This window comes from Thalassophryne amazonica, chromosome 4 (assembly GCF_902500255.1).
Source record: "Thalassophryne amazonica chromosome 4, fThaAma1.1, whole genome shotgun sequence".
Taxonomy (NCBI): Eukaryota; Metazoa; Chordata; class Actinopteri; order Batrachoidiformes; family Batrachoididae; genus Thalassophryne; species Thalassophryne amazonica.
In genome coordinates this window covers 14152500-14168873 of record NC_047106.1, presented here as the reverse complement: position 1 = coordinate 14168873, position 16374 = coordinate 14152500, and the positions used below count along the sequence as shown (strand labels likewise).

General features: G+C 41.0%; 1 protein-coding gene across 1 annotated transcript in view; it reads left to right on the top strand.

Annotated features, from left to right (window-relative positions):
- LOC117509323 (cell adhesion molecule 1-like) overlaps positions 1 to 16374 on the top strand; it is a 154874-nt gene that overhangs the window by 137175 nt on the left and 1325 nt on the right. The window contains exon 8 of the mRNA XM_034168985.1: positions 16235 to 16363. Within this exon, the coding sequence (XP_034024876.1) occupies positions 16235 to 16363 (129 nt within the window). The remainder of the gene's footprint in view (positions 1 to 16234; positions 16364 to 16374) is intronic.

Genomic DNA, 16374 nt, shown 5'->3' with positions numbered 1-16374 from the left:
TTTCTGATGACACTGCCATCCTCAGTCTGCTTTACAAAGACTCAGATCCATCACTGTACTTTAATGAGGTGCAGTCGTTTGTCCACTGGTGTGATGCTAATTTTCTTACCAATGTAAAGAAAACTGAGGAGATGATAATTGACCCTCGCTCTATTGCTGATCATACCCCTCTGGTAATCCATGACAAAGAAATCAGTCAGGTCAGCTTTTACAGGTATCTAGGCATTTACTTAGATAACCAGTTTAGCTGGGAAACACGTCAATAATTTATGCTCCCATTTACAGCAGAGGTTATATTTTCTGTGCAGACTCAGGGTGTTTGGGGTTGATCGGAACATCTTGTTCCTGTTCTATCAGGCTGTTTTGGAAAGCATTATCTGGTATGGGATGTCATCTTGGTACGGTAATCTCTCTGTCCAGTTCAAATCTAAGCTTGCTCGTCTGGTGAAGACTGCCATGAAAGTTGTAAGGAGGACATGTATAACAGTCTGTTCTCAAACAAGCACAACAAGCTTCATCGGATCCTTCCACATCCTCTATCCTGAGTATGAACTCCTAGCGTCTGGTAGGTGATACAGACTCCCTCAGTGTAGACTGAATCGCTTTAAGAACTCATTCGTGCCCACGTCAGTTAGAGTTTTAAATAATGGTTCCTGGGATAGGTTGTAGGATTGTGCACTAATGTCATGGTGGCATTGGTATTCAGTGTTATTTATTCATTGTCATTCACTACAAGTATATTGTCAGCATTTTCCTTTTAACCATATGTGGGAGACAGCTGTGCAATAGGGGTATGTACAGTTTAGATGTGTGTATCAGGGTTATGTGCAATATGCATGAATCATCTGTATGAGACTGCTGTGCAATAGGGTTATGTGCAGTTTAGATGTGTTTTAGGGATATGTGCAATATGCATGAATCATCTGTGTGAGACTGCTGTGCAATAGGGTTATGTGCAGTTTAGATTTGTGTATTAGGGATATGTGCAATATGCATGAATCATCTGTGTGAGACTGCTGTGCAATAGGGTTATGTGCAGTTTAGATGTGTGTATTAGGGATATATGCATTATGCATGAACCATCTATGCAAGACTGTTGTGCAAAAGGGGTATGTGCAATATTGGTGTGTGTATTAAGTTATGTGCAATATGCATGAGTTAAGCAGTTTTATCTGTGTAGCTCTTGGAGAAATTTCCCAGAGGGGACAATAAGTGTATCATATCGTGTCGTATCATAATGTATTCCTCTTTTGTGAAAAGTTGGCAACTAAAGCAAAACATAGAAACACTTTCCACAGAATATTCTAGCCAGGGATTGTCTTGTTTCCACTCCCTGTGGAATGAACGCCCCCCAGTTTTTGGGAAACCATTAACTGGCTGACAAGGTCCAATGGAGCAACAAAACTCAACAAATTTGTTAGAGTGGTCTATGCTGTGCTTTTGAACATGTGCTGGATCAGTGGGATGTTTTAATGAAGATATGAGAGCATAATTGTTATTTGTTGGATCATCATCTGTTTTCTCTTGTATGTCTTCAACTTCATCATCCCTTCTCTCCACATCACTGTCGTCAGTCTTCTCTCTGTCTTCATCATCATCACCATTTCCCTCCATATCAATATCTGTCTCTTCTGTGTCTTTAACTTCTTCTTCCCTGATTTCATCATCATTTTCCTCCTGAATATTTTCATCTTCCTTATCCTCTATCTGCCTTGTATCCCTTGGCTCTCTGGTATCTACATCATCACTTTCTGTATTGTCTTTATCTAAGATAGAGCAAATAACAATAGTATTATACAACCCCTGGCAAAAATTATGGAATCACCGGCCTCGGAGGATGTTCATTCAGTTGTTTAATTTTGTAGAAAAAAGCAGATCACAGACATGACACAAAACTAAAGTCATTTCAAATGGAAACTTTCTGGCTTTAAGAAACACTATAAGAAATCAAGAAAAAAGATTGTGGCAGTCAGTAATGGTTACTTTTTTAGACCAAGCAGAGGAAAAAATATGGAATCACTCAATTCTGAGGAAAAAATTATGGAATCACCCTGTAAATTTTCATCCCCAAAACTAACACCTGCATCATATCAGATCTGCTCGTTAGTCTGCATCTAAAAAGGAGTGAACACACCTTGGAGAGCTGTTGCACCAAGTGGACTGACATGAATCATGGCTCCAACACGAGATATGTCAATTGAAACAAAGGAGAGGATTATCAAACTCTTAAAAGAGAGTAAATCATCATGCAATGCTGCAAAAGATGTTGGTTGTTCACAGTCAGCTGTGTCTAAACTCTAGACCAAATACAAACAACATGAGAAGGTTGTTAAAGGCAAACATACTGGTAGACCAAGGAAGACATCAAAGCGTCAAGACAGAAAACTTAAAGCAATATGTCTCAAAAATCGAAAAATGCACAACAAAACAAATGAGGAACGAATGGGAGGAAACTGGAGTCAACGTCTGTGACCGAACTGTAAGAAACCGCCTAAAGGAAATGGGATTTACATACAGAAAAGCTAAACAAAAGCCATCATTAACACCTAAACAGAAAAAAAAAACAAGGTTACAATGGGCTAAGGAAAAGCAATTGTGGACTGTGGATGACTGGATGAAAGTCATATTATGCAGGTGTTAGTTTTGAGGATGAAAATTTACAGGGTGATTCCATAATTTTTTCCTCAGAATTGAGTGATTCCATTTTTTTTTTTCCTCTGCTTGGTCTAAAAAAGTAACCGTTACTGACTGCCATAATATTTTTTTCTTGATTTCTTACAGTGTTTCTTAAAGCCAGAAAGTTGCCATTTGAAATGACTTTAGTTTTGTGTCATGTCTGTGATCTGCTTTTTTTCTACAAAATTAAACAACTGAATGAACATCCTCCGAGGCTGGTGATTCCATATTTTTTGCCAGGGGTTGTACTAGTTGAATATAGTTGTACTGTGTACTGTATTGTATGACAAGTGGCTCGACGTATTATCAAATAGTAGGCCAATGCCGTACAATCTTGCGATCTTGGCTTGATTGGAAGAGAAAGGTCTATGGTTGGTCAATTCAGATGCTGGTGAATTTAAACCGTGAGAACCATTTTTCTGTTCAAATTATGCATTCGTAATCATGTTAGCATCAAATTCTCTGTGATAATCCAAACTGGCTCTGTGTGATACGATACTAACAGTGGGGAGTAGCCTATAAACCTACACATGATACCTCTATCATCATCTCCTCTTTTGTTTCCTTGGATCCAGTGTTTCAAAGACAAACTGCCTTTTGCAGCAGTTTCCAGCTGCTTTTTAACAACTTTCAATTTTCTTTCTTTCCTGGGAATTCTGAATCTGTAATCATAAGATATGCAGGGTTTACCCCCCAAAAATTGTTTGGGCAAGTACATTTTAACGGTGGCCAGTGGACCGGTGTAGACAGACTGATAACAGCATTACAGTTTTTCTTCATTGGTTTGTATCTAGCCTTCACAAATTACTGCATTATCTATTTTTATTGCAAAGTGTATCATAATAAACACTAGGGCTATATTCACAGTTTATAATGCTCACCCAGCTCTGTTCTATGTTGCAGATCATCACACTGGTCTCTCTTTCCCTCTCAACTAGCTATTATACTATTATAATAATATTATTTCTTTATTATAATAAAGAAATCATGGCCATGACATACTAATTCGTACGCATGAAATACTTACTTCGTGGCCATGAAGTAATATTTCATGTGCACAAATTGGTATTTCATGGCCACCCAGCATGGTCTCCATATAACATAATGCACAGTACATAAATTTAGGTTCTGTAGGTGTGATAGGATTTTTGTTTTCTTTCTGCCATTTTTTTAATCTGCTCACCAAGGTTACACTAGGTGAATTTCTTGCTTTTAAATAAGCCTTTTTCCTCAGTGTGTCGAGGTGGCTGAGACCCTGCATGTTTCCTCGCGGATATGTCAAACGGAAGACAGCGGGGTGAAAGGTGAGAGCAGAAAGGTGCGGGCTGAAGGAGGGGAGACGAGGAGTGTTTGCAGGCCCATTTAGTGGGAGGATGTTCATTAGCATGGAGCATTGCTGCTCCCTGTCCTCAGGGAGGAACCGCACTGGCCGATAACACTGATACAATAAACAAACTACGCCTTCAACATCCCTCTCTTACAACGAACATAATCAATTTTACAAGAACTGAATAAAACCTTGTCATTGTAGTTCCAACATGTCTTCATGTCCAATGAAAGACATTCATACCTTTTTAACTGTGCCATTTGTACTGTACATTTTAAGATATTTCAACTAATAGTGGCCTAATACGAAATACACACCGATGCTGAATCACAAGCTGACATTTGAGGAGACAGAAGCAAAATACGAGGTCTGTCAATAAAGTATCGTACCTTTTTATTTTTTATTTTAAACTATATGGATTTGATTCATATGTTTTCACGTCAGACAAGCTTGAACCCTCGTGCGCATGCGTGAGTTTTTCCACGCCTGTCGGTGACGTCATTCGCCTGTGAGCACGCCTTGTGGAAGGAGTGGTCCCGCCCCGTCGTCGGATTTTCATTGTCTGGAAATGGCGGAATGATTTGGGGTTTTTTTCCATCAGAATTTTTTCAGAAGCTGATAGAGACTGGCACCTGGAAACCATTCGAAAAATGTATCTAGCTTTTGGTGAAAATTTTACGGGCTTCACAGAGAATAAGGACTGTTACTACAGCTTTAAGGACGGCTTTAAGCTCCGAGCTGCGACGACGAGGCAGAAAACGCCAGATCATTTCTAAGCTGATGGCTCTGTGGATACAAGACCGTCGTGTGCACTTTCTCTGGTTATCACAAGAGCTGGACATCAGCCATTTTCCGGCAGATTTCACTTTTAACAAGAGATTTTGTCATGAAAGCCGCGCGGAGGCTTCGTGCGTAATGACCGATTCGCTGTTTGAGCGAGACAAAGAACACCTCCGTTTCGGCGTGTCATGGGACAAGTTGGGACATGCCTATCTCGGCTTTCAATGCTTACCAGTCCAGTAAGTATCAGAGAAATTGTGGAGAGCTGGGCATGTCCTAACTTGTCGTCTGACACGCCGAAACGGAGGTGTTCCGTTGTCTCGCTCAAACAGCGAATCGGTTGTTACGCACGAAGTCTCCGCGCGGCTTTCCATGACAAAATCTCTTGTTAAAAGTGAAATCTGCTGGAAAATGGCTGATGTCCAGCTCTTGTGATAACCAGAGAAAGTGCACATGATGGTCTCGTATCCACAGAGCCATCAGCTTAGAAATGATCTGGCGTTTTCTGCCTCGTCATCGCAGCTCGGAGCGCGGCGCGCCGAGCGTCCTTAAAGCCGTCCTTAAAGCTGTAGTAACAGTCCTTATTCTCTGTGAAGCCTGTAAAATTTTCACCGAAAGCTAGATACATTTTTTGAATGGTTTCCAGGTGCCAGCCTCTAACAGCTTCTGAAAAAATTCTGATGGAAAAAAACCCCAAATCATTCCGCCATTTCCAGACAATGAAAATCCAATGACGGGACAGGACCACTCCTTCCACAAGGCGTGCTCAAAGGCGAATGACGTCACTGACAGGCGTGGAAAAACTCACGCATGCACATGAGGGTTCAAGCTTGTCTAACGTGAAAACATATAAATCAAATCCATATAGTTTAAAAAAAAAAATAAAAAGGTACGATACTTTATTGGCAGACCTCGTATATCCAGAATTTAGGCTACCTATTAGCTCAACATGTCACAAAATGAAAGCTTTAAAATTCACCTTTACCAAAGTATAAAATCTCACAAAGAAAGGACAATAATGGTTATTGTCAGTTGTAAGACAGGGCTGGTTAGTACTAATACATCCCTTTGTGTATTTTTTTATTGTTAATAATGACCACACTAGCTAGCAAGCTAGCTAAGCCAGCTTTGTCTGTACAAGGGTTTACAAAGCAAATTCGTTAGCAGCCTACTTGCAAACAAACTTGTTGAGCTCTTTTGCAAGAAAATATTTTTAGTAATGTTTGCCTTCTACCAGATTATGTGCTCGCTGGTCTCCCCAAATAAAATCAACCATTTGTTTACACTGAACTGCCAGTGTGAACACTGGCAATAATTATGCATTTAGGCTAAACAATGACACAGTCTGTCCTTTGTTTACATGTGCAAATACATATAATCTTATTGGATGTGGATCTTCCCCCCATCTTCTGTTGAGGTTGATGTTTGAGTTTACTAAAGAGCTTTAAAAAGTTTATATATATATATATATATATATATATATATATATATAGTAAAGTCTACCAGCCTTTCAGTTTAAAAAGCTTTCATTGTTCAGCAGAATGAGGGAATGTTTGCATACTATCAGCAGATTTAAGAGCCAAATTGGTGCACAGCACGAAGCACAGTGATCTAAAACACATTATTTTCAGTGATAAGACTCACGCAAGCCGTCGCCCATTATGCTTTTCTTTTCTTTCCTTTTTTTGTCTTGGTGGATCAAATGAGATTTATTTTCATCGCGAGCAGACAGCTGAAGATGTCAGATGGTTGAACACTGGCGGGAATATATTTTATTTATATTTTTCTTGTTGTTGTAGGGACAAAGTGCTGCACTCAGAGCAGACAAACAGTGACACTTCTTAAAAACGTTGCATTTCTTCAGTAACTTCCACAATAAGGAATTAAAGAATTTCCCAGATGTTGTCTTCTAAAACAAGAATGTCTTCTTGTAAGGTTGTGATGATGGATCCGACTGAAATGACGTAACGGGTCAGATAAAGACTTTATATTTACTCAGTGTGTGAATGGTTTTGGGAAATGGCTATTCGTACTTAGCCGTAGTAATAACATTCATTCGTAGCGTAGCCTTGTTATGGTTAGGGCTAATGTTATGTTATGGTCGTGTGAGGACTGGAGCTTTGGCTGTTGAGCCAATCAATGGGCGGCAGTGGGTTTAGCACTCGGTCCATTATTTTGGCTGGCTTCTGTGTAAGGCGGAGAACAACACAGCACCCTGTCTGGTGATTAACACGGACCCTCTTTCTCTTAAAAGGCTTTATTTTAATTAATGTCCTGTTTTGAAAAGTTGTAGCTTCTGCAACCTGCTACAGTACACTCTACTGTCTTCTCTGGTTTTTGTGGGAGCGTTACAGCACCACATACAGGTCTGGCATATACAGTGTTTTCAGTGTCCCACAGCTGACAGAACATTATTAACCGGGGTGGAACCCAAAACCAGAAATGTTAAAATACCGTCTCTGTTCGGAACAAACTAGCTGGGAAAAAAATTCTGTTTCAAAGCCCTAGTTGCTTACATTACAAAACATTGATGTTTCTGTGTAAATTAATACCATAACCGTTGTTAGTGCTTCAGATAAGACAATGGTTTCTTGATTGACAAAATAATGTGGGACCTTGAACATTTCAATTTACACTAATGAAATAGCATGATAAGTAATGTCAACATGCCCAGGGTGTACCCCGCCTCACGCTCTGTAAATGGAAATGGTAAATGGACTGCATTTATATAGCGCTTTTCCATCTGCATCAGACACTCAAAGCAACAATTATGCCTCACATTCACCCCGATGTCAGGGTGCTGCCATACAAGGCGCCCATTACACACCGGGAGCAACAGGCGATTAAAGACCTTGCCCTTAGTGATTTTCCAGTCAGGCGGGGATTTGAACCCAGGATCTTCTGGTCTCAAGCCCAACACCTTAACCACTCGACCATCACCTCCATGACTGCTGGGATAGGCTCTAGCCCCCCGTGACCGTTGACTGGACTAAGCAGTTGAAGATGTGAGTGTGAGTAATGTCAACATTTGTAAGTAGAGCAGATTCATTCATAAATATATGTACATTTTGCTGCTACAGGGTCATTCAGAGCACAATGTCACTCTGTTCATGTCAGACTGATTCACACTGTCACTAAACCCTCACGAATGCTAAAAAAAAGAGGTCTATCTGCCTAAAAACACTTTCTGATTTTTATTCAGTCCTACAGACAAAATGTAATAATCCAGTAATACAGTTTTATGCAAAAGTTTGGGTACCCCTGATAATTTCCATGATTTTCCTTTATAAATCATTGGTTGTCTGGAGGAGGCCCCGGGGAAGACCCAGGACATGCTGGAGGGACTACATCTCTCGGCTGGCTTGGGAACGCCTTGGGGTTCCCCCGGAGGAGCTGGGGGAGGTGTGTGTGGATCGGGAGGTCTGGGCGGCTTTGCTTGAGCTGCTGCCCCCGCGACCCGACTCCAGATAAAGCGGAAGAAAATGGATGGATGGATGGATGGATGGATGGTTGTCTGGATCAGAAATTTCAGTTATATATATCATATAGCAGATGAATACACTGACAGTTTAGAAGTGAAATGAAGTTTCTAGTATTTACCTAAAGTGTGCAATAATTATTTAAACAAAATTAGGCAGGTGCATACTAGAGGATGACATTTTTCGGGAATTCCCGTGGGTCACGTGATTCCTGCGGGATTCCAGCGGGATGGGAGTCAAAATTTTATCAATCCCGTGATTGGGATGGGACGGGAATAAAAATGAACGGGAGTGGGCAGGAGGGGGAATGCCAAAAATAGATGATGATTTTCATCTATTTAAAACAACCAAAATTACACCCGTCCATTGTTATGCCGCATTCACACCGGGCGCGATCAGACGCTACAAATTCGCGGGGGTTGCGTGGCGACGGACGCGCCTCCTTCGCCCAGTGTGTCGCTCTGCTTTTGCTGCGAAAATTCACCCCGGTGCGCCGTCATCAAATAGGAGGGGCTTCCATTCCGCTCACCGGCTCCGGTTGTCAGTCAAGTTACTATGATGGCCCTTGATCACACGGAGCGAGTTGTTGTGGAAAGCTCCCAATACAAGGAGTATCATTATTTGCTGCAGGAGCTGTGTCTGGATGACGGCCGCTTTCAGCAGTCCTTCCACCTATGGAGGACCCAGTTTGATGACCTCCTGTCCCGTTCACTAGCGCACATGTAAACAATAAAAAAAAAAAGAGAAAGAAACTGCTGCCTGCTGTGGGACTGCAGCTTGCTCTTCCCCCAAAAACTCTGTCATAATTGTGTTTAGAAACCAGTCACCATTTGTTTTATTATACATCTGTGTAGTTAATAAGTAAAATAATCTCCATGGACGATTCGCTCGCGCATGCACGTAAAAGAAAAAGAAAAAGAAACTGCTGCTTGCTCCAGGGCTGCTCCTCGCTCTTTCCCAAAAAACTCTGTCATAATTGTGTTTAGAAACCATTTGTTTTATTATATATCTGTGTAGTTAATAAGTAAAATAATCTCCATGGACGATTCGCTCACGCGCGCACGTAAAATAAAAAGAAAAAGAAACTCCGCTCCCCCCTGCTGTGGTGCTGCTGCTCGCTCCAAAAACTCTGTCATAATTGCGAAATAAAGGACAAAAGAGACATAAGTCCTGCTCACAGGCTGCTACCAGAGACAGGACATGTTCACAACTTCAGTCAAACTCCAGACATCTCCACGTCACTACATATTCCGTCCCTGATTGGTCATCGCGGCGCGACGAGACGAAAAAGTTGATTTTTCAACTTGGGGAGGAGGGCAACGCAACATGATGCGACGCAATATCGTGCCACAAACGCGCCAATCGCTCAAAATCGCTTAGAGCAGAGACCATGCGTTTACCACAGATCTGTGGTTAGAAGAGAGAACCAACACGAATTACATAACGGTCACTGTGCACTACATCCACAATTGGGAGATGTCAAACCGCATCCTAGCCACGAAGACATACGGGAGTGGCATGGGAGTGGGACTGATTTTGAGTGGGAGCGGGATGGGATTGGGAGTCATCTTTACAGGAGTGGGACGGGATGGGATTTATTTTTTAACTCCAGTCCAGGATTGGGACAGGATGGGATTTTTTTTTCTGGAAGCGGGATGGGACGGGAGTGAAAATCCACTCCCGTGTCATGCTCTAGTGCATACATTTGGGCACCCTTGTCATTTTATTGATTTCAATACATTTAGCACTAATTATTGGAACGCAAAATTGGTTTGGTATGCTCACTGACCCTTGACCTCCTTACACAGGTGAATCCAACAATGAGAAAGGGTATTTAAGATGACCATTTACAAATGTTTCTCCTCTTTGTATCTCTTCTAATCAGTGGCAACATGGGAGCCTCTAAACAACTCTCGAATGACCTGAAAACAAAGATTGTTCAACATCCTGGTTTATGGGAAGGATACAAAAAGCTATCTCAGAGATTTCAGCTGTCAGTTTCCACTGTGAGGAACATAGTGAGGAAATAGAAGACCACAGGCACAGTACTAGTTAAGGCCTGAAGTGACAGGCCAAGAAAAATCTCAGATAAGCTGAAGTGAAGGATGGTGAGAACAGTCATAGTCAACCCACAGACCTGCTCAAAAGACCTACAACATGATCTTGCTGCAGATAGTGTCTCCGTGCATTGTTCAACTATACAGCACACTTTGCACAAGGAGATGCTGTAATTCAGAGGAAGCCTTTTCTGCATATATGCCACAAACAGAGTCACTTGAGGTATGCTAAAGCACATTTGGACAAGCCAGCTTCATTTTGGAATAAGGTGCTGTGGACTGATGAAACTAAAATTGAGTTATTTGGACATAACAAGGGGTGGTATGCATGGCAGAAAAGAACACAGCATTCCAAGAAAAATACTTGCTACCTACAGTAAAATTTGGAGGTGGGTCCGTCATGCTGTGTGGCTGTGTGGCCAGTGCAGGTACTGGGAATCTTGTTAAAGTTGAGGGTCACATGGATTCCAGTCAATATCAGTAGATTATTGAGAAGAATGTTCAAGAATCAGTGACAAAGTTGAAGTTGCACCGGGGCTGGATCTTTCATCAAGACAATGACCCTAAACACTGCTCAAAATCTGCTAAAGCATTCATGCAGAGGAACAAGTGCAACGTTCTGGAATGACCATCTCAGTCCCCAGACCTGAATATTATTGAAAATCTGTGGTGTGATTTTAAGTGGGCTGTCCATGCTTGAAAACCAACAAACCTGAGAGGTTTGTAAAGGAGAATGGTCCAAAATACCTTCGACCAGAATCAGGACTCTCATTGGAAGCTATAGGAAGCGTTTCGAGGCTGTTATTTCTGCAGGAGGAGGATCTACTAAATACTGATGTATTTTTACTGTTGGAGTGCCCAAATTTATGCACCTGCAAAGCTAAAAAATAATGAAGGTGCAATCGAGTAGGTACAGTGGTATGTAAAAGTCTGGGCACCCCTGGTGATTTCCATGATATTCCTTTCTAAATAACTGGTTGTTTGGATCAGCAATTTCAGTTAAATATATCATATAGCAGGCAAACAGTTATATTTGAGAAGTGAACAGAAGTTTATAGGATTTACAGAAAGTGTGCAATAAGTCTTTAAACAAAATTAGGCAGGTTTTGTTTTGTCCTTTGATGAAAAAAGATAAATAAATTTTAAAGAAAAAGGTGAATTACTCAAAGTATGGTAAAACTGAGAAAATACCCCTGGACCCCACTGGGTTAAATCGCTCATACATGCCATTTCCAAACAAATCTGTTAATACAAATGGTTCTTGCTTGAGGCTTAATCAATATCAGGATCAGTTCATCCCTCTTAATCACAGAGATTTCTAAATCATTATCAGCTTCAGACTGACAACACAGTATCTGCAGCAGGCTCTATGTGAACACCCTGACCCTCCCACCCCACCCAGGTTTGTCAACCACACAGATTAAATTTGTGTTGCCAACAATGTAGCTGTGGCGTCCAACTTCTTGATGTGCCTTATTATGCGCTCACCATTTGGAGAAATATCCCGCTCTCTCTTTTCATCTTTTATCAAAATCATTCAGGTCCAGAGCATGACGAGTGAGACTGATGGAAAATGGAGCTGCTCGCTCATGCAGCAAAGAACAGTGGTGCCATTTGGCTGCCGCTCTTCCATCAGTCCAAACGTGCACAGATATGGAGTATTGATAAATGCCTGGTAGCTATTCTGAGGCTGGAAATTTAAAGGCTTGAGATTTTGTCATGGTCTACTGTGGCACACAGATAAATCTGGCTAAATGCTCCACGGTGTTACCCTCTGACACCTGAGGCTGCCATGTATTTCTCTGTGTGGGGACACTGGCTGTCAATTTATCTCCAGAGTTGTGTCTATTTCTGATGATTAAGTTCTATAACTTCCAGAAATGGCTTCTTAAATCACAATGTATTTTACAGTGTGTGAACTTCCTCTGAGACTGCAGAGGGTGTCCACTGTTTCATGGTGAAATAACTGTCTCAAACAACATTTTTCTACATCACTCACTGGAGGCACTCAGGCAGGCCGGATGGCACTGTGAACACTGAAAATGTGCACACAGCTAGAGGCCATCTGGAGATGGAACCTCAGCCACTCGCATCTCTTTGTAATCAGATTTTCTAAACACTGACCGACAAACTCCATTTGTCCAAAACACTGGACATCTGTCTGTCAAATTCCATGAGCATATCTGCAAACATTCGTTAGTTAGTCAACACAAACAGATAAACAATTGGTGAAGCAGTATCGTTGACGTGTTTATAGCCAAGTTGAAATGGCAGCAACTTCAGTGAAGTACACCAGATGCTCCTCTCCTCAGCCACACCCTCCATCTCCTCCCGGAGTTCCTGAGACATTACCAGACCAGATGGAATATGGAATCCCTCCAGCATGTTTGGAATTGAGCCTGATCCCAGTTACAACCAAAAATTAAAAAAAAAAAAATTGAGATGGTATGGAGAGTCGTGGGCACAGTTCCGCTAATCTACTAACCCCTAATTAGCAAAGATAACTTTTTTGTTCGCGGATTTGCTTTTCAGCTAACTTCACAAACCATCAGTGGTCCAATTAGCTTCCAGTAAATTTTGTTCCGCTAACGTTTTTTGCTGGCATAGTTAGTAACGGTCAGAAACATTTATAAACCCTAAAATCATACATGTTGGTTCCTGTCTGCTATGTGTTTTGCACCTGTGAGGAGCTGAGCTCCACTCTACCCCAGCAGAAGGGGACTGGCTGCCCGGCTGCTACAAAAAGAAGTAATATACATTCAACATACAGTGCTCCAGACGTGAGGCAGAAGTCATGAAAAGCAAAGCAGGTTTGACTAATGGTTTTGATTTATAAATCAAATTAATCAACCAACACCAACACACAAATTACTGTAATGTGTGTGTTGGTTTTTACAAATAAATGTGTATTTGTAAAATGTGTAACTTTTTTATTTGTAAAAAAAAAAAAGACATTTGCAAAACTGAAAATTCTGTTAAGTGTGATCCAGCGCAATGACCGTGAGATATTTGGGCTGGCACTATTCACACTGCCATCCAGTAGATGGCAGTGTAAGCATTTTGACCCAGCTACTGGATGGCAGTGTGAATGTTGTTTTTTATATATAATAAACCAACCAATCAGTGATGAGTGGAGGCTCATTTTCCCATAATGCCTTTTAGCATGTGTGTGTGTGTTAATGTTCAAACCTTCAGAATCAGCTCTTTATTTTAAAATTAAAAGATATGTGTTACATTTTCACTTTGTAAAAATTACAGTCTACATTAATGTAGATAAACTATCCGGATTAGTTTGCTTTAAAAATCAAAACCATAAGTCAAACATGCTTTGCTTTTCATGACTTCTGCCTCACATCTGGAACACTGTATGTTGAATGTAAATGACTCTTTGTCGTGATTGGGTCTGTGGGGGATTATTGTTTACTGTTTTGGGTATGCTGTTAGTTTTTGCACTGGGGTTTGGTGGCTGGATTTCTTTTGTGTTGTTTGGTGTAGGGTGTTTCACTCCTGTCTGCCCTTCCTGTGGGCCATGCCTCTTTCTGGATCTTTCCTCACACACCTGCAGTGCCTTTACCCTGATCACATCCCCTTTAGTAGTCATACCTTCTTCCTCCCTCAGTTGCGAGATTGTTGTGCCTTGTGCCTCTTCCAAGCGTTTGTCTTCAGAGTTTTCACAGTCCTGTTTTTGCTTTACTGTGTATCGACCTGTCTGCCTGTTTCTGGAACCTGTCTCTGCCAAATGCTTCGGTTACTGTTGCTATTTTTGGACTGTCTTTTTGTGTACCGACTCACGCAAGTCCTGACATTAAACTCTGTGAAGCTGAGACCTGAATCCTGCATTTGTGTCTGACCACTTGGTGCCGTCTGGCCCATCACTTTTTCTTACAGCAGTGAGCAGGGCACACAAAGACAGAAGCGATGAATCGTTGGTTGTGTTGGGTTTGTGATCGTCTTTGACTCTAATCAGAAGTGTTGGTGGTGTTTAAACTCAAAACCGGCTTGAAAGTAGCTGAGAGTGTAGCTGTAACTTCCGCTCATTTTTTTTAATGGTTTATTGGTTTAGCGTTATAAAAGTTATCTTTTCAGTTAGCGGATTAGCCGTTATCGAAGTGAACAATACAATTACAATATGTAGTTACATTCAGAAATGCCACTTAAAACTTTGCTGTGCAAAAAGTAAGCCTTATATTAACTTTGTCCAGAAGTGGCATCGATGTCTCTGGGCTCTGGGGTATCTGGGTTGGACCATCACACTGTGGGAAGGTGAATCAGTATTCCAGGTTTTTTTTTTTTTTTGAAGAAAGGAACACTGTGGGCTCTGTATCAAAGGAAAAAAGTACAATCTAGAGTATTATCAACAAGTCCAAAAGCCAGGGTTCTGTCATGGTGTAGGGTTGTGTCAGTCCCCTTGGAAAAGGTTATTTACACTTCTGTCATAGCCGCATTAATGCAGAAAAGTACACTGAGGTTTTAGAGGAACATATAAGGCCTTCAAGATACCTTTTTCCAGGGATGTCCATGCATTCATCCACAAGACAATGCAAAACCATACTCTACACACATTGCAAAGAACCATGTTGGAAATAACTGTTTTTCTCTATGACATATCTTTTGGTTTGTCTTAATCAATAAATCAATCAAAGTTACTGCTGTGAGAGAAGAGGTTACCTGTACTACACTGGCCTGTGCCTGCAGTCTTGACCTGTCCCCAAAAGAGAATGCGTGGAGAATTTTCATTTGAAACGTGACGACGACCTTGTACAGTTGCACACCTTAAGAACTGTTTGCAGGAAAAATGAGACAAAATAAACACTCGAAACACTTCATCACTTGGTATCCTCAATGCAAAAACATCTTTTAAGTGTTGTGACAAGAATGAAATGTGTTGCAGCTTTTAATGCAGGAATGGATGTTTATTAACCAATGAAATCAATGAAATAAAAGTCAAACAAATGTAAGAACTACTGCATTAAATGTATTGGTATACTTGTAGAAGAAGTGCCTTCATGCATCTAACAACAGAAAGAAAATATATCTGAGCCAAGGTTTCTGAGCACAATTTTGGATCTCCACAATTTATTGATTGTTACTATTCTACTGTCCAGCAAATATAAGAAGCTTGTTGCTGTTCTTCCATCCATCCATATAGCAAGACCTTCCTAAAACTCAAGAACCATAAAACTCCCAGAATCTTAATTTTTGTACATTAATACTTTGTGGTTAAAAAAATAATCATGCATTTCTGACATTTATAAATGCCTTTTTTATTTAATTTTGGGTTTCAAGTAGGAAAAGTGTGGAAGCCCTGAAATGCTCACATCACCTGCTTGATGGAGATATGAGCATAAAAGATGCTGGAATGTGCGGCAAGGTCTCGGCTGTTAATTCGTTTGAGAAGTTAAGTTTTGGTGAAAAGAAGACGGGCTGGCAGCCAATGATCAACTTCCAGTTGTGTCCATTGTCCTTATGGGTAATTTACTTGTTACCAGATCTTGTGAAAATTGACTCATTAGGTGCTGAGTAACAGTGTTAACAAACAAGCAAACGGACACACGTAAAATACGTAAATAAATAAATGCAAATGTAAAAATCAGTGCTCCTGCAAACCTGTCTAGATGCTCTGCAACCATCCACACACACTTTATTGACTGTAACAAACAGTAAGTGGTTTAAGTGGTTCATATTGGCTTGTTTTTAAACTATAAACGTCATATGCTGGCATTTCTCTGAACAACAGTCCCTTCTCTGTGGTCGCTCATTCTGTAAATGGCTTGAAGGAAACTAACACGATTGGTGTTTTGGCGGTGTGACGGTGTAATGGCTTGGTGCGGTCCACCTCTACATGACGCCATTAGCTTTGTGACTGACTGTTGTGCTGATTATGACATTATTTACGGTTATTGTCCTATTTTCAGACTCCAGAGCAGGCGAGGGGGCGCCACAGAAAATTGACCATGCTGTCATTGGAGGAGTGGTTGCCGTGGTGATGTTTGCCATCCTCTGTGCACTCATTGTTCTTGGTCGATACTTCGCCAGACACAAAGGTAAAGTATGG